The following is an 18548-nucleotide window of genomic DNA, read 5'->3' on the forward strand; positions in this document are numbered from 1 at the left end:
AGACAGTTCATCTCAGGCTGAGACTATGACATCTCTTACCTCCTGAATGACTATTTTAGGCTCTCTGGACCAACTCTTACGGGTTCAGATTGAAAAACAAAAACAAAAAACATTTTGAACACATCCGTGTTGAGACAGTAAAAAGAGCTCAGGAAAGGTCAAACTGGTTTTAAGGTTGATTCGTGAAAGACGGGGAAGATAACAACATCTCAAATGTTGCAGAAACTTTTACCCAATCTAGGAAAGAAAGCTCTTGCTTAAGAACGGTAAGAGGAAGTTTTACGCGCTACCACGGCAATCTAAACTGGAATTTCCCATCTAGACTGGACAATGTGCAAACAGATAAAGGTGTGACGATTCAAACACTTGTACCTGTAAATCTGTGCTAGTTCACACAAGCGCCAGAGTGGACCAGTCTGGAAACTAATCAAAGTTACTAATAAATGTCAGTGCTGAGATATATAGTGTTGGAAGAGGTTGGTCTTTAGAGCTTTGCAGAGGGTATGGAGAAACAGACCAATCGAATTAGAGCCAGTGAACTCTTACCATAGACAAGGCAAGGTAAGCGGTTGCAGACTTTAGTTGGCGCTGGTCGTCCAGAATCCCATCCAGGTTCTCAGCTGTATGTGCTAGATGGACAACGAGGATATCAACCATAGGAAAGGTTCTCCGGTTAGATCATTTTTGTTTCATGATGAAGTTAAAGGGGTTCTCAAGTGATACAACAGTCAAAACAAAGTCCTACGGCCAAGAGATCTCTAGTTGGTCATACCATTACCATCCGTGACAGTAAAAGCCAGAAGAGCACAACTGACCGTCTAGGAAAACACCTGTTAGTACTCTCCTCTAAGCATGTTCAGCTGCCCTGCAACATGGACTGAACAGCAATTTACATAAACCAATGCAGTAGCTGGCTTTGTATAAATGGTAGCTGTTGAGTGATGGCAGACTAGCTAGAACTAGCTAGTGCATACAAACTGAGAAATACTTCTTTGGGAAACTATTGGATATATATCCAAGCAAAAAAAAAAAAAAAAAAAGACGTATGACACATACAAGCCTGTAAATTCTTGTATGACATTCTGTAATCATTTTAAATATATGCAAATTTCTGTGCCCCCAATGTTCTCTTGTGTAAAAAAAAACAAAAGGTATAATGTAATTATCACATGCATATGAACACTGTATATCAGTCCGTACAGGATTTCGCCTTTTTTGTGAATGTTGCGGTTAAAAGGGCTTGATTTTGTTGTGGAGTTGTTGTTTTTTTGTTTTTTTTATGTGTGCGTGTGTGGAAAATTACTTCAATTGGTGAAATTGCAATTGCACGAAATCGGGCTTTCGCAGTGATGTTTGTCAGTAACATCTGCTGTCATTTTGAAAAATTGAAAGCTCCACCGAATATCGCTCTGAGTTTTGGCCGTTCGTTTCTGCCATGGCAAAAATCGTGAAATCCTGGAGGGACTGCTGTATGAGATCACATAACGTAACGACGAAACGAAACGAAACACTGCTAGACGCGAGACACTTAAACACGAGTCGTTTCGAGTCTCTTTTTTAATAGCGAATACTGCATTACAAAGCAAGAGATTGCATTTCATCATGTAGACAGTCATACGTTCGTCCGTTCCCTCATTTGACTGGTCGGCGACTGAGCCACGGACGCTCTCTGGATCAGGTCGTGCTTTGGCTTCTGCATGCATTCATCCAGTCCGTGTTGTACAGTAAATGGTAAAGTACAGTATGTGTATGGTATGAAGCATGCCTAATAAAGGACAGTGCACAGCAGCTTCCAGGTTAGTCCACACACCTGAATGAAAAAGTATTATCACAATCCTGATCTGGTATTTCGGTGACCGTTAAAGCTAAATCGCCTGCTCCCGTTATAAGTCGTTCCAAAATTGGGATTCGGGTCTTTAGAAGAGAGTTTCCTTTACAGTACTAAAGTGACTAAAATTAAGCGCAAATAAATTTCAGATGCTAGACGCCAAACACCAAGCAAGAACTCATCTCTGTGGATCTGATCGGACTTTGTGAAACGATCTACCCGTATAAATAAAGTTTAATGAATAATGCCTATAGTAAAAAAATAAATAAATAAAATGGTTATAATACAGCTTATGGAAACTCAAATAATGAAAACGGGTCGTATTCCATCTACAAAAAAAACCTAAAAAAAAACAACAACAAGTACAACTTAGTTATTCGTATCCTTTGGTATGCCTGCTCAAAATATAGAACATTTAGTTCCTGGTCATTAACAGATCACCGTTAGTGTCTGCTAAACACTGAGCCTTTGTTCGTTCTGCTCTGGTGAGTTTTTATAAAGTTTGATTTAGAGGCAAGCGTGCATATGCGTGAAACAGAAAGACAAAAAGATAAAGGAGGACGAGGAAAGAAGAAAAGGGCGAGGTTAGGTCCTGCTCTTGTGCGTAACTGCTACACTGTGCAAAAAAAAAAAAAACCCCAAAAAACCAAAATTGCCAATAATGAATTCAAGAAACCTACTAAAGTACATAGATCTGGAATAAGAAAATAATTTCATACAATCAAACTAAAAACACTGACGAAGTAACAATACCACATGCCGATTTTAATCAAGTGATTGTCGGTGTGTGTGTGAGTCCATTCGTAAGCAGTGTCACCCTGATTTTGTGTTGTGTGTGTGTGTGTGTGTGTGTGTGTGCTCATCGATAAAAGGTCAGCATCTTTGGACACAATAGTTAGGTTGCTATAGTTAGGCTTTTACATATTTATATCATAATTGCCTTACGTAGCTCATATTTGGCCGAGTCAGACGTCTGCAAGACGTTATCGTTCGAAGGTCAAAGGGCCGTGAGGGTACGGAATAGCTGTGTTAGGCAGAAGACTGAGGTTGTTAGCGCGGTACACTGGCGGGCCAGGAGTTTAATACTGAGTTCATGGCATGTCCTCCTTTCCGCGGCCATGCCCAAGCGCTCTGCCGCCCGTGCAAACTCCTGATAGGTCTGCGCAACGTCTGCAAGTCCCGACAAGGTCTGAGAGTGGCGCTCCTGGCACCTCTGGCAGCTAGAGAAACTCAGGCACACGGCCGTCAGCTGCACCAGTGAGTGAAAACTGTCCGCTAGAGCTTGCAGCGTCTCCGCTGGGGTCTGCCCGGCCTTCACTACCTGCTGACAGCCAGCCAGAAACCCTCGCGCCTCCACATGCAGCCTGCGCTTGTTTTCAGAAAAGTGGTCTGCGCAAGTGTCTCTGGGATGCTCTTGGATGCAATCTTGTTCCTTCGTGGCACCATCCAGGACTGCTAATAGTGTGTCAACATCTCTCTGCAGAGCCAGGAAGCCTGTCGGTGGTAAGGGGTAATGTTGGGCCAGTAAGGCGGTGATAGCGTCTCCATGAGGATCAGAGAGGAAGCAGTCCAGGGGCGACAGAAGAGGGCCGAGTTCTGCGGACGAGGACGGCGGCAGGACCACACGAGAGAAAGCTGGAAGGGGTGAGGATGGTGAAAAAGAGGAAGAGGAACCAGAAAGGGATGAAGGGATAGATGTCACCGCCACTACTCGGTCACGCATGCTTTGCTGTGTCCTGCAGGAGAACTCATAGACAGTCAGTTCGTCATCAAAACTCCCATTGTCCAAGACGCTGCTGAAGCATTTGGTGTATGCTGATTGGCAGCCGCAAACCTCCATCGGTGTTTCAGCACTCTCGATTACTGTCTCACACACTGAGGCAAGCACTGAGCTGCAAGTAAGGTCGGGCTTTGCGTGTAGATTTGGGCCAGGCAGAGCCTGTGGCTGGGTGTTGGTGGGATTGGATTCGTAATGTGTGAGAGGTTGTGAGTGTGCACCCACACGACGGCTGCTTCCTGCTTGTAATCTGCTGATCTCTTGTGACGTCACCACACCCCACGGTCCATTAGGTTTCTGCGTCGTAACCACAAGAGACGAAGGGCCGATTTTGACAGGGTCAACCGATTTCAGGCCCGAAGGTGACTTCAGAGTCCAAGAGAGTTCTTCGGGTTCACTTTTCTGTTCTCTTTCCACGTAAGAATTATTGCGATCTACTTCCCCAAACTCTTCAACCACCTCCGTGAGCTCTTCAGACTTTACCTGAGTTGTGGTCATATTTTCAGAAAATCTCCTTGCTTGTTTGGCGTCATCTACAAGACTACTGTCACTGGTTAGCGCTTCCTGGGAACGAGACATGTACAGGGGCAAGTCCTGGGTCTTTCCCCGCATTGCTGAAGTAGAGAGGCGACCAAGGATGCGTGAAGAACACTGCGGCCCAGGGGATACAGTGGAGGATGGTTCTTGGGTGAACGGGTCGCCAGAACTGTCTGTGTCACCAGAATGTGGTTCTGCTGTGCGGACTACAGGTTCCGTCTGAGGACAGAGGTGCCTCGTTAAACAAAAGAGACCGCTGCTCTCAGATACTGCAGACATGCTCTGACTTCTTCTTGTTCTCTCTGTTGGCCCTACTGAACATTTCTGAGTGCCCATTTCCAGACTGTCTACATCAAGTCTGTCCATGCCAGGGTTCTGGGTGAAGGATATGGTTGGGACTTTCAAAGAAAGCGAGCTAGATGCAGGTGTTTGGTCTAATCGTGGAAGTGAACAGCTCTTTTTCCTCAGCAAGGGTTCCTGAAATGGACCTTCTATCAGGGATTCTTGGTCGTTTATTTTCACAGGTAAAGCATCGTCACTGCTAGGAGTGCCAAAAAACAAGTGACCGTCAAGCAACCTTTCAACTGCACTTTCTTCTTCAAGTCCATCAGCTCTGCTCGTGACGTTGGATTTTACTTTAGGCTCTGTAGAAGTGCGTACTGCGACAATAGAAGGCGAGGCAGTAGACATGATTTCGGTGACAGACTTAAACTCCATGGAATCTGGTTCCATCAGTATAACCTGCTGTTTCCGCTGACTTGCCTTGCTGATTTTGTTACCGTGCAGGAGATGGTGACTCGGGTTGGACTGGGTGATGGGTTTCGATTCCATTTCTGCTGGCTCGCCCTCAGCATTTGTTAGAGATGAGACCGTGGGGCAGGAGCTTCGATTTGACGGTCCACCGAGGTGGCTTTCACTGAGATGCCTACGTCCCAACCAATGATTTGGGATTCGGTTGTACGTTTTCGTTCGTTCTTTTTCAGGAAACGATACTAAAGACGTGTACTCGGTTTCCATGAAGGAACGGCGCTTTCTGCTTCTCTTGCGGAACCTGGGAACCTCGTTTTTCGTCTCCGTCTTTAGTTTTTCTTGATCTTTTCTCTCTCTGTTTTTACTCTCTCCTTCTCGCTTCTTTCGTTCGCCGGCACCGGTGCCGATGTGGCTTAGGCTCAGAGTACGCTTCGTGACGCTCGAATCTCTAGAACGTCCTGGAAAAGTGAGAGGTATGAATAAACACGTAAGATTTTTTTTTTTTTGCGTCTTTAAAGACATAAAGACGTAAAAGCAAACAATCTAAACTCCAGATTTTGTCCCTCACCACGTAAGAATCACAAACGAATGCATGTTTATGAGAGTACATAATGGGAACAAACCTTTAGGCATTGGTGCTGACAAAGGTTCCTCAGGAATGAATTTCTCCTGGGCGTCAAAGAACTCATCGTCTGAGCTACTGTCCCCAAAACCTGGGGGAGGCAGAAGGATGGGCACCGGCTCGGACTCCCTCTCCGCCTCTGCTTTGTTTTCTTCACGAGTGTGGTGAGCAGAAGCTGTTCTTGCATGGACGTGACCGCTATCGGGCGTTACATTCGAGCAGATGTTGTAGTAACATCGTACATCGCCCTGGTTGAACGTGAACACAGCTTCTCCACGAGCAGGCTCGGCGCTTTCGAAGACGTCCTCTGGTGCTTCTTGTTCATCGTCGTCTCCCTGTTCCGAATATTCGTCCTCACTGGCCTCGGTGGGACTGGGTAGACATTCTGCGATGTTAGACAGGGCGGCAAGACATAAGAATTCGTCGTCGGGGAAATCGATGGAACATGGTTCTTCGTTGAAATCGCCGTCTTGGCAATCCGGCTGACTCGGACACGGTGTACGAGTATCGACATGGAGGTAATGGTCTCTAACGCTCAGCTGGCTGACGCTGTTAGTGGAGAAGTAGGTCAAAAAGTCGTCCTCCTCTAAAGCGTCCATGGAGTCGCTGGACATGCTGGTTACGAAGCGCGAGTCTGTCTGAAATGAATCCGATGCTTCTGATGGTGGGTCCTCCACAATGATGACGCATGGTGGCTCCTCCTCCTCGGTTTCCAACGTGTGGTTTTCCGCATCGGGTCCTACTGCCTCTCCTTCAACGGCATGCACGGAATCAGCCTGATCCTCTAGTCTTACTTTCTTTGTTTCTCCAGCACCGTTCTCCACGCTTTCTTTTTCACTCTTGTCTTCCGCATCCTCCTCTTCTTCTGCGTTGGTCTTTTCTTCCTCCTGTCCTGCGACCGAAGTGATGTTTGCGTCAGCCTGGGTAGGACTTGAACAAGCATGAACAAGCAGAGCATCCACTTCGGAGTCTTCGGAGTCACTGCAGCATCTTGATACATAACCTACACGGTAAACATGTATCCACACCGTATTACTGGTACTTATCATCAGTACAGAGTGTTACAATAAGTACGACTTCGATATATAATAAAGATATACAGGGCTTCCCGGTTCTCTCATCTGTTCAGCTTTGAGTTCATGTCATGTGCCAGTAACCAAACTGATCCAGGTGAGACACAAACCAGCTAACACACCAAGGACAGGGCAGGGAGGGATGACAGAACTAAAACTGAAGCACATGACATGAACTCGAAAGTCTAAATGACGACTAAATCATTGTAGCTTGGACTATACGAGTACGAGTACGCCTTCCTACCTTCTTCTGCAGATATACGGTGGCCCTTTGACTCGGCTGTCCAGGGGAACACGCAGATTTGAGGATCTATGAATACTTTGCAGTAACCAGCTACCAGGCACGACAAATCCTTAGCAGGCACGGACTCCAACAGCAAGGTTATGGGCTGTAGAGGAGAGAACGAGCGATGAGGATGTATAGTACGTCCCATTTGATACCTTTATACGTATGCGCCGACAGTACATACCTTTATATCCTGCATGTAGATCTTGACCAGGCTGACGCGTTCCGACTCCGTTACGAGCTCCACCCTGGTGATGCTGCTGAAGTCCGTCAGTGTGGTCATGATGCTCAGCTTGTGATTGATCACCTGACTCACCCCGTACTGTGCCCCCACCAACAGGCTCACCGTAGACTCCCTGTCTTGCAGCTGCAAAGATGGAGAAAGGAGTGTGTGTGTGTGTGTGTGTGTGTGTGAGACACTAACGACACTAAACGTGGTCACCCAGAAGAGGTTCTTTTTTTGAACCCGGTTCCTCTCAAGGTTTTCCCGTGTCGTCTCGGTCTATCCTTTACATTTCCTCCTATCCGGTATAAGTCCGTTTTTCTTTCTCCCCCCCCTGGGTTTAGAAAACCCGACACAGAATCGAACACATGGTTCGAATAGTCTAAATTTGAGTTATTTCATTCCGCGAATCGAGTTAGCATCACGAGCGTCACACTCGCTATGCTACTTCCGCTTTAACCTGCTTCTCCTCTTTATTATGCACTTCCTTATACGCGCTAGTATTCCCGCGTGGTTTGTAAAATCTCTCGCTAGAGTCCCTACTTCTTTACACATTTTTATATCTAATTCCTGTATTTTTGGTCGTCTTCGTGGACCTTTACGGTTTGAAATTTCCGAAGGATTTGCTGCGTGCGTCTTGAGTTCTTACCATCAGGGTGGCGCTAAAGGATTTTCCCCCGTAAGACTTGAGTTCAGACATCTCGCTCAGGTAGTGTAGTCTGGCCTGGTTTACTGTCATCGCCTAAAACACACACACACACACACACACACACACACACACGTATACTATACACTGAGGAAAAAAAAGGAACATAAATTCACATTCAATACATTTTAGCATTCTAAAACACACACACACACATACACACACACACACACACACACACACACACACCTTATGCTTGTGTTCCTGTAAAAGGATCTTCTTCATGTGTAAACTGATGGCTTTTCTCAAGTCCTTCTCTCTCATGTTCTTCAGCAGGGTGCTGGAGACAAAGCTTTCGATACCCCAGTCCTTCCTGTGGGCACCAAACCCCCGCCCCCACACACACACACACACACACACACAATACAGAATATGATTATTAATATACTAGATTATGATTAGTGCTTAAAACGCACTTGTACAAGCATTGTAAAACAAGATGAAAGTGTTCTACAGCAGCGACTCTTGTCCGTGATAAACGTGTGCCGCTGGAGAAAGCGCCTGTAGGACCGGGAGACTTACACGACGGTCTTTAGCGGTGTTTTAGGAGACTGGCCGGTGCTGGCGAGTCTCTCCTGTATGTGTAGAGCTGCCAGTCTGATCGCTGTGTTACACTTCATCTCCACAGCAAACCTCTCCTGAAGGACATCGCTCACGCTCTGTATACACACGTATGTGGAACACACATAGGAAAAGAAAGTGACTGTCGGGGCATTTAAATAAATAAATAAATAAATAAAGTTTTGACGCCGTATCATTTCTACACTTTTCCTACATGGGACGTACATCCATATTATCCTTATTAATACATATGAGCGTCCCTTTACCGTGGCTAGACACTGATCCGGAAGGTGAATCCTTCCGTTCGAAGCTGCTCGAAGAGTTCGGAGAGTCTGTAGTCGAGAATCTCAACTCCTTTAACTCCGGTTATAAACGCGAAACAGGAAGTGATATGACGTCAGACCGGACGTCTGGATCAGAGAACGGTTTCGTGGTTCAAAAAAAGGATGTAAAAAAAAAAAACGGATCGCAGCTCTGAAGCTCTCGTTGCCGAAGATCTCGGGTCTCGTTGCAGAAAAACGAAACAAAAAAGCAAACAAAAACATTTCCTCGGAAAAGATAACAACGAAACCGCGCGCACTTATTACTTATGAGGACTTCCGCTTTGACTTCCCTCAAACGACGCTAGGAGAAAACGATCCAAAAATCGGACCGCGAATACGGTACGTTTCGAATATTTCGAAGGCCCCGCGATCCGAATTCCTATCAAACGCACCTGTAAGTAGAGATACTCGAAGGCTACGGGGTCCTCCTCCAGCAGCTCTTGTGGATATTTGGGCATGAAGCAGACACGAAACAGACACCTGTAGTCATGAGGCTCTCTCTTCTGGACCACCTACACACACACACACACACTAATCAGTGGAAGGTTAGCTTAGCGGTGTTGATGCTTAGCGCAGTTACAGTTGCAGTGTAATTTTACTGACAGGTTTGTGAATCACATAGTCCGTACCGAAGACTCACCTAGCTGAACGCCAAACTACGGTTATCAGCTAGCTTATACACAGCAGCTATATTTATTAGTCGCCTAGTAACGGCGTTCTTCCTGAACTTAGCCACATAAACGAGTGTGTAGTGTGTTCTCCTTCTTTTCACGAGTTGCACAAGATCTCCGATCTACTGCTCTGTGTGCGTCCAAGTTTCGTCTGAGCGCTAGCTCAGATCTGCGGTGACTCATGAGAAGATCTAAACCCAGACCAGACAGAAGTGGACACGCTCGATACGATCCGGTTGTGTGTGTGTGTGCGTTTTACTTCTTGAATCGGCTCGTCCTCGTGCAGCAGAAAGAGTTTGGCGATGCTGTACTGTTGCTCGAGCACCAGAGAGAAGTGCTCGATGCGGGATATCGATAGCTTCTCTTTCAGGGTCATCACAATGTCCTAGTGGATGAGAGACCAGCATAATACACATTAACACACATTAACACACACACACAGAGTAAAAAGACGCTGCGAGGACGTTGATGGTATCGACGGTATAATCACTATTTGCTAATCGTTTTGTTTTGATGCTGTAATTATGCTTCAGCTCAACAATGCGAAATATCAAATAACGTTAAGTCGATTACATTGTTCTGTTGATGGAACAGGAAGAGTAATACAGTTTGAGCTTTATAGCCCTTTTAATCGAGTTTTAAGTGCCCGGGGGCGGGGGGTTGGGGGGGGGTGCTTGGGTTTGGAGCTGGGGGTGAATCTCAAACCATTCTGCGCTTTTTCATCGTAATGATTCAGTTCGGTTTCAAAATGTCCGTACCTTAACGGTGGTCTTGGGCTCGAATTTGAAGGCTTTGGTTTGTCCGTTCTCTAAATAGACCTTCAGGACGTTGGGCAGGAAGAGCAGAGAGTTACCCTGGAGGCCAAAAGAAAAACAAATAAATACATCGATGTTCAGAAAAGCAAAAGCAAACATCTATCCAAAGATCTGCTTGGGGTTTTTATTTGTTTTCTTTGGTAGCTCTGAAGTCAAGGTTCTGTGTTTAGTAACCTGACGCATGTGGGTTCTGGTTCAAATTCCAGCCACCTTGAGCAGGAATCCTTACCCGTGCGCTCCTAAAATGTGTGTCCGGATTTTCTACGGTAACGTTTTTGCATCCCGATGAAAAACGTCTGCGACGGTTAAACTCCCGTGTATCCTTAAAACCGAATCCGAATAAAGTGAGCTTAAGGAACAGAGCCTTAAAGAGTAAACGAGATCTACTCAGTTTAGTTAAGGTGCTCCGTCCCAAACCGGAGACGAATCTCCACTACATGTCGCGTGAACGCGTGCAGGCCGCCTTAAATAAACGATTCATTGAATAATCGATCAATTCGCTCGTGAATTATTGAAGAGGCCGGTCTAAAATGCTGCGTGATTTTTGTTTTTATCCTGTACGGATGCTCACCGAGTCACTTTTACTCCTACTGTACCTCTGGGTCATGAAGACCGTCTCCAAACAGACGTTATTACGTGCCGACGTTCAAAAACCTCCGACGATTTTGTTATTAAAGTGTCGTCTCTGCCCGGTCGGGAAAACGCTGCCCTGAGTATACAACCTAAAGTCTGTCCCATTTGGAAGGAACGATATAAAAAAAAAGGACGTTTGAGGTCACTTAAGGTTACGTTGGACACATATCAGCACATCCTACGAGCGTAATACTGTAAACCATTCAGGCAGTGATCATGACATGCGGACGAAAAGAAATACAGCTCGACATGAGAGCGTAAGAAGAGAAACACACGCCGGAAACACTAATGCACGAGGGCCACGGGAGAAGAGGATGAGAAAGGGGATGTGGTTTCCCGAGGCTATCAGTGTGAGACGATTCATATCCAGAATGAATTTGTTTTTGCTGACTCTCGGATCTCAGATCCCGGCGCTTTACTCATCAGCTGCAGCACGAATAATCTCAGGACGTTATTCAGGGGCGGAGCCTGATACGGAGTCTTAGTCTGCGGCGTTTTAGTCCGACCGCTTCAAGGTTCGACCTGAGGTGCTTTCTGAGATGCTTTTCTGCTCACCACGGGTGTCAAGAGTGCTTATCTGAGTTACTGTAGACTTCCCGGAACCGGTCTGGACCCGCTCTCATCGACAAGGCGTTTCAAACCTCAGACTCGCCGCTCGACGGATGTTTTTTGCGCCGGTATATCGTCGCCACTAGTCCACATCTGTTAACAGTATCCGTATGAATTATGCACTCGAAGGGTCGTCCGTTTAATTACGGTTATTTAACCTGCAAAGCAACGGTCGCGGATCTGACCAGGTTTAGTGCAGTAGACTGATATTTATTAACTTAAATCCCTGAATTTACAGTCGTCTAAGTCTAAGCTCGCCACTAAGAGCTATTTGTATTTAATCCGTTATTCAAATAGAATACATACCTCGTCACGACTGACACGTACACCCGGAGTGCTATGTTTTTTGCCGGAGGTACTACTTATAATATAACGGTCTTAAACCTCTCCTTTTACCTTTAAATGACATAGTCAGATTAATACACAATATAAAACTTTCTATTATTATTATTATTATTGAGACCTTACACACACACACACACACACGCGTACACACACACACACGTACACCGGTTAACTCACAAACACGTACACTTACACGGGTGTGAACACACAGACAGAGAAATGTCTGCACGATACACACTAAAGACTCATAGCTAAGTGAAGCGTGCATCGAACCTGCGAGTGGCCGTTAACGACCACTTCCTCGGCGAAGCGCACCTTAACCGGGTTGGATTTTAGCTTAGCCCTCTTCTCTGGGGTTATGAAGGACGACTTCGGCCCCTGATACAAACACACACACGTACAAAGACAAAAAAAAAAAACCCTTAATGTCGCTAATACGGAGCTAGCTGCAGTACACGCCCACGACTAAAGCAGACGATCAGCTACGTTTGCTGTAAGGCGTGGAGGAGGAGGAGGAGGAGGAGGAGGAGGAGGCACGTCTTAAGTTACAGCGTCGGCTAAAATCTTTCCCTCGACGCTAAAACGTGCTCTTAAGCGTTCTCGACTTTTATCGTACGGAACGTGCACTCCGTCGAGATTCCTGGAGTTTTTTTTTAAAAAAGAAAAAAGAAAAAAAAAAAAGAAAAAGTGCACTCTCGGGTGAAAGGAGGGGAAAGTGGGAAAGAATACGGGTGTGGACGGGAACAAAGCCCTCGTTCGTCTTCGTTAAGATCTCCGTCACGTTGTTTTTAAGATGTAGTGCGCGCGTGCGCGTGTGTGTGTGTGTGTGTGTGTGTGTGTATACACTCACCACTGCTATTCTCAGGACTGTCATTGTTATGGTGTCCTGGCACTCCCTGTATACAAGAACAAGAAAGTGAGAAAGACACAGAGAGAGAGAGAGAGAGAGAGAGAGAGAGAGAGAGGGATATCCACTCATACCATTCGGAATGCCACGTGTTATAATACTCATATAAACACACGTGCACGTCCACACGTACTTGATAACGTCGGCAGCTTGCTCTGTAGACAGATCATCGACAGCGACGTTGTTGATTTTCACAAGCTGGTCACCGGGGAAGAGTTTGCCGTCTGCAGGACCCCCTACAACACACACACACACACACACACACACACTCAGATCCTTCTCCCATCCTTATCAAATCGATGTTTATTTCAATGCCTGCCATGTTGTCATTCATATGTATCATCGTATTAGTCTTTTTTGATCCAGGTAAATCCCGGTGATGTTTCCACTTTAGATAAGGATATTTGGATAATCCGATAAAACCAAGGGCTTCTTCCTGGGGTTTTTCTTCATCCTCCGTCATGGTTTCCTGTGCTCCCACCCCTGCTCCGTGTTACGACCGTGATGACTCAGGAGGACTCTTCATGAAGGAAAAAAAGTGCGTGTGTGTGAGGATGCGTACCTGCGACGACCTCCTCCACCTGCGCTGGAGTGTGTGTGGACACAGTGAAGCCGTGGGACTCGAGGTCGAGGTCCAGTGGGATCTGAACGGTCACTCGGACTGGACAGCTTCTCTGTTCCTGAGGACTGGCATCGGGTCCTCGCCCGTCGTCGTCCAACACGCGCTCTCTACGGAGACGGAGAATGAAACGTTAGGAGTTAATTACACACACACACACACACACACACACACACACATGTACCTGCTCGTGGACTCTCTGGAACGACGAAGCCAGCGCCCTACTACCTGCTCTACTTTGCTGGTCCTGCGTGACGGAGAGCGGCTGCGGTCCCGATCCTCCATTGAGCTACACACACACACACACACACACAAACTCAGGTTAAAGATGATATCATATACAGACTGAGTATAATGGAGCACTATCTCGCCTATGAGAGATTGGAAATGTCTGTCTAAGCAAATCTACTTCAACTAGATTGCATTAGTGAATTTTATTACCTACATTAGGTGCATTCCAGTGGTCTTGAATGAGCATTTAGTCAAACATACCTTAGAACTGCATGCCTTGTTTGTTTTTTTTACTTTTCCATGTTCTCTGATGGGGGGGGCACGTGGGTTTGGTGGTTAGCGTTAGCGCTTGCCTCGAAGCTCTGAGGCTGGGGGTTCGAATCCCGCCTCCGCCCTGTGTGCGCGGAGATGCGTGTTCTCCCTGTGCTTCTGAGGTTTCCTCCGGTTTCCTGTGGACCTCCCCCAGTCCAAAGACGTGCGTCATAGGCTGATCGGCTTCTCCAAATTGTCCGTAGTGTGTGAACGGGTGTGTGAACACTACGGTGCCCTGTGATGGGTTGGCACCCCGAGCTCCCCGGGATACACTCCAGGCTCCCGTGACCCTGTGTAGGGTGAGCGGTATGGAAAACGGATGTACAGAACAATGCTTTAATGCTCTTTGTTTTAATCCGATCTCGTTTGTACCTAACGAGTATCCGTAGTCATGACGTCCGTAGTACCCGGGATGTATACGCTGTATAAGTTGCGGTTAACAGAAAACACGTGTGATTAAGTATAAGCTGCTATACAGTTCTCCGGTAAAGAGAACGATCACGTTACTCAAAACTCTGTTTACGTGTCCATCGTTTAACTTGTCTTGGGCATGACAACGCCGGCCTTTCACTACATCCAGATTTCAGAGAATCGTAAAATAAAATGTACCCGATATCGTCCCACCGCTACAAAATGATCTCAGCAGGGACCGTGTCTTGCTTTAAGTGGTACGAGCGGTCATTTAGGCTCCCGAACCACCAGGGGGTGCTCTTAAGACACTTGCATTTGCTAACATCAAGTTGCTAGCTTGTTATTACTAGCTGACAATAATAGCCTACGAAGATAATGAAGTGTTGATTCTGTTCATTCTAATGATACTGAGTACGTTGGCGTACAGGGCCACATGGAACTGAAACATGCCTTCATGTGTGCTCTTGGGCGCCCCCTTTCCACGGCTCACGCTGGATATATTCGTACTCCGTGCGCTAGCGTATACGATGCATCCACTACGCCGCAGTGCTTCCTGATGGGGATAAAGCGCAACTGGGATCACTTTCGCTCCCAAAGAGATCGCATCCCACGTCATACAGGCCCACTAAAAGCACATCATGTGTTATCGCACACATCCCAGACAGCTCGGTGCCGAGCGAGAGAGATTGAGAGATTGAGAGAGAGAGGGAAATTCATGCCGGTCGTCATGGACGTTTTGTGATCTCGGGTTTCGCTAAACGTTTAAAGCACCGTTATCCATCTCTCTCGACGTGGGTAGCGTCGATAATGACACCAAAGCAAACCGGACTCAGGAGGAGATCTCTAGATTAGTTCTTGACTACGGCGATGATGGAGATTCTCCGAAACTAAAGAAAGCTCTCGATCCTAGAGACGGTTCAAAGCTGAGAACGAGAGAACGGTCTTTCTTCGATATCTTTTTGACTTTCAGCTCAGATTGGACTTTTAGCGTTCTGCATAATCCCTGTCCGGTAGAAAGCGATAGACTTTAGGATGAAAGTTGAAATCTCTCCCCAGTCGTCTCCATGAAGCGCTTGTTCACACGCTTACGTCTCTCTTTCCTCGTTCTTCCCCCGCCACGGTGAGAACATGATCTGGGGCAGAAGCCCTGACGATAAAACCACTCGTCGTTATTTTTTTCTTTTCTTTTTTTTTTTTAAACTGGAGAACTGCTTTCATTTCACATCCTGTGTCAGGGTCCACTTAAGGCTTGTATTAGTGCTTGTTAAAAGATGCATACATGTACTGTATAACCGAACATTAAGTGCAGACCGGGATTAAATTCTCTCTCTATCCGTAAACCATCGGATCGATAAGATGGACTTCGAAAAGTTCGGCTTGTGATGCAACGGTCGGAGACGCGATTCTTCACAGTACTTCACACGTAATTCGTTTGCAACAGCCCTCACCTCTCTCTCTCTCTCTCGCTCTCTCTCTCTCTTTCTCCATCTCTGGCTGTCTGCGTCTCTTCCCCCACCTCTCTCTCTCCCTCTTTCGTCCGTTTTCCCGCCCGTTCTCGATTCGATTAGAGGGCACTGGAGTGAGGCGTAATTCCGTTTTATGCCCACCCCCTCGATTTAAAAACGCTCTGAGAGAGATCCCAGTCTCTGAGAGAGATCATGTCTTCCCCTACACTCTGAGAAGAACTCCGCGGCATTGACGCTAAACTGTGGTGTCCACCTTTCCCTGCTAGCTTCAGTAAGTGCAAAAAAAAAACAAAAACGTACACGGCACATGAATGAAAGGACATGTGAAACCCTCAGTGGACTGCAGTGAGAGGGGAGGCACTTATATCCAGAAACACACAGGGATACAGTGGCAGGCAGACGACCCTGGGGTTTTAGAAGGGTAAATTGCGGTAATAGGATCACACCGGGACGGAGTAACTGCGTCACACAACCTGAGCCGATCACAGGGACTCACACACACACACACACACACACACACAGTGGGGATGGAGGAAAAATAATCAGTTCTCAGATGCAGCGTTAATCACAGGCCTACACAGCACAATCTCCATACACAGCGCAAATGAACGCTTTTGTTTAGCTGAATCCATCCATCTTCTATAGCGCTTATCCTCTTCAGGGTCACGGGGGAACCTGGAGCCTATCCCAGGAGGCATCGGGCACAAGGCGGGGTACACACTGGACGGGGTGCCGATCCATCGCAGAGCACAATCACACACCCGTTCATACACTACGGACACTTTAGACACGCCAGTCAGCCTACCGTGCATGTGTTTGGACTGGGGGAGGAAACCGGAGTACGAAACCCCCGCAGCACGGGGAGAACACGCGAACTCCGCACACACAGGAACACGGTGCGAATCGAACCCCCGACCCCGGAGGCATGAGGCGAACGTTCTAACCGCTCTCAGAAGACCTTTAAGAACGAAGGATGACAAAAGAAAAAGGTATCGAGATCATCCACACCGATCCAGCCGTGATGTCGCGATGGACTATTACGGGAGACATTCGTCGTTTGCAGAAATGTTAACCATGATCGGATATAACAGGCGTAAGCCCGTGACGTCAGCACGGGTGTATTAAGTGGCTGGGAAAAAAACCCGTTTGGAAAACTGATTTCCGGTCCGGAAGGCCTGCTCGCGTTCGTGTGGATGCGCTGTAGATCCTGGAGGCGGAGCTTCGTGAATGTAATGGAAAGTGGGAGGGGTCTCAAGGGGTTTTTTATTTAAAAAATCATTTAAAAATGTCAAACTGTTAGAGATGTAATCTTGAACAACTTTGACTAATCGTACCTGATGCGCCGTTCGCGAGGGGCTGACTCGATCGGATGTCGCAGCCGCGTGATGTGTAACTACATCTCTTAATAAAGAATCCATTTCAAATTGAATCGTAGAGTGATAGCAAAACACACACACACACACACACTTACCGTTTTGTGTGTCAGAGCTCCATCAGAGAGAACTTGTTGTTTACACCGCACCATGCACTGTGCACTTCTTTATCCATTAGCCGGGCGGATCGCTCTCACATCGGTACCTCGTCAGCATTTACTTCAGTCCGACATCCATCGCGCGGGTCCGATGTTGCGTTGATTATTCCCTGGAATTCACTCGTTTACCTCGGCCTCTACATCACAGCGTGCCCGTCTGTCTCACGATCGTTCACTTCTGGAAGCACGTGATTCGTTCCTCCATTTTGTGTCGGAACTGTGGAATAAGAATAAGATGCAGACGCCGATCGTGTTACGTTCCATAAGCACCTGCGAGCGATCTCCATCGGCGGCGGCGGCGCCGGGGCTTAATTACGTATTCGAGCGCGGGACGAAAGCGTCCGTTAAGACCCCTGGGTGCATGATCGATACGGAAACCGTGCGCGTTTGCGTGTATGAGCGTACGTGTATGCGTGTGACAGGGAGAGACATCCACTCGCCACAATAACCAGGAGAGCGTTTCCGAATGGAAGAGATCGTTTATCACGGCGACAGGAAGAGGAACGAAGACGATACTCTCGCCCTCACACGGACGGGATCTTCTTCTAAACCCGAGAGGATTATAAAGCGACCGGTGCGAACACCGAGATCGTCGTGGCGCGTTTGATGACTAGCCGCTTTCGGTAAAAACGACGAAAACGAAACGGAATCATTAGCGTCATCATTCACTGACTCTGAAAGGATTTGTTTCAGGACCTGTAGGAAGCGTCACGCCCCTCGGTCAAGTCTAGAAACGGATTTAAACGCCGGACAGAGACGACAGATGAAGGCGAGAGACGGGATAGAGAGAGAGAGAGAGAGCGAGAGAGAACGAGGAGTAAGAAAGAGAGAAAGCAGGCAGGCTTCGTGCAGTCCCTCCGGCCCATTTCCCTTCCTGAGCGTTGAATTATTAATGCGTCCGGGACAGAGACACAGAATGCACCTTCCTCTAGTTTTTTTTCTTTCGTTCGCCTCCTGTCACTCTTTCTTCCCTGCAGCCCGGGACACCACGACGGTCTTCCCTTTCATTCGGTATCTCTTATTTCTCGAAGACTCTGTGAATAACTCTGCGGATCGTTTGACGAAGGTGACTGCACTTCGATTTGGAGTGAAGTGTGAAACCCACTGGAGTCGGTCCATCGAGTAAAGCAGCAACCCGGCCGTGAGAAGCTACTTCCGGCTCCGCGCGTACCGTTCCGTCTACACGCCTGAGAAATGCACCGGATTAGGTTTAACAGACAACCAAATAGAGGAGCATGCAGGTTATCCGGCGGGTGGACGAAGGGAAACGGTCCGGGGGGAGGCGACGGCGCATACTGTACATGTTTCATCA

General features: G+C 47.2%; 1 protein-coding gene across 2 annotated transcripts; it reads right to left on the minus strand.

Annotated features, from left to right (window-relative positions):
- Positions 1-1251: 1251 nt before the first annotated feature.
- LOC108260703 (FERM and PDZ domain-containing protein 1) lies at positions 1252-17471 on the minus strand. Of its 2 annotated transcripts, XM_047152422.2 has the most exons (16): positions 17177-17471; positions 13470-13574; positions 13229-13395; positions 12800-12902; positions 12610-12655; positions 12033-12137; positions 10116-10211; positions 9617-9742; positions 9079-9198; positions 8325-8461; positions 7992-8115; positions 7746-7838; positions 7058-7240; positions 6832-6976; positions 5516-6517; positions 1252-5350 (listed from the first exon to the last, which is right to left on the minus strand). In XM_047152422.2, exons 2-16 carry the CDS (start codon positions 13568-13570, stop codon positions 2826-2828), a joined length of 5073 nt encoding a protein of 1690 aa, XP_047008378.1. In that variant the 5' UTR covers positions 13571-13574; positions 17177-17471; the 3' UTR covers positions 1252-2825. The 2 variants fall into 2 exon arrangements, with proteins under 2 accessions (XP_047008378.1, XP_053533532.1); XM_053677557.1 differs by lacking the exon at positions 12033-12137.
- Positions 17472-18548: the final 1077 nt, after the last annotated feature.

This window comes from Ictalurus punctatus, chromosome 29 (assembly GCF_001660625.3).
Source record: "Ictalurus punctatus breed USDA103 chromosome 29, Coco_2.0, whole genome shotgun sequence".
Taxonomy (NCBI): domain Eukaryota; kingdom Metazoa; phylum Chordata; class Actinopteri; order Siluriformes; family Ictaluridae; genus Ictalurus; species Ictalurus punctatus.

Bases quoted from the DNA above. Each gene is read 5' to 3' on its own strand.
- LOC108260703 (XM_047152422.2), bottom strand. From the start codon at position 13,570: ATGGAGGATCGGGACCGCAGCCGCTCTCCGTCACGCAGGACCAGCAAA. The intron at 9,743-10,115 runs GTACGGACATTT...CTCATCCACTAG, and splicing joins AGCCCAAGACCACCGTTAAG to GACATTGTGATGACCCTGAA. The intron at 6,518-6,831 runs GTAGGAAGGCGT...TTTACCGTGTAG, and splicing joins CCGTATATCTGCAGAAGAAG to GTTATGTATCAAGATGCTGC.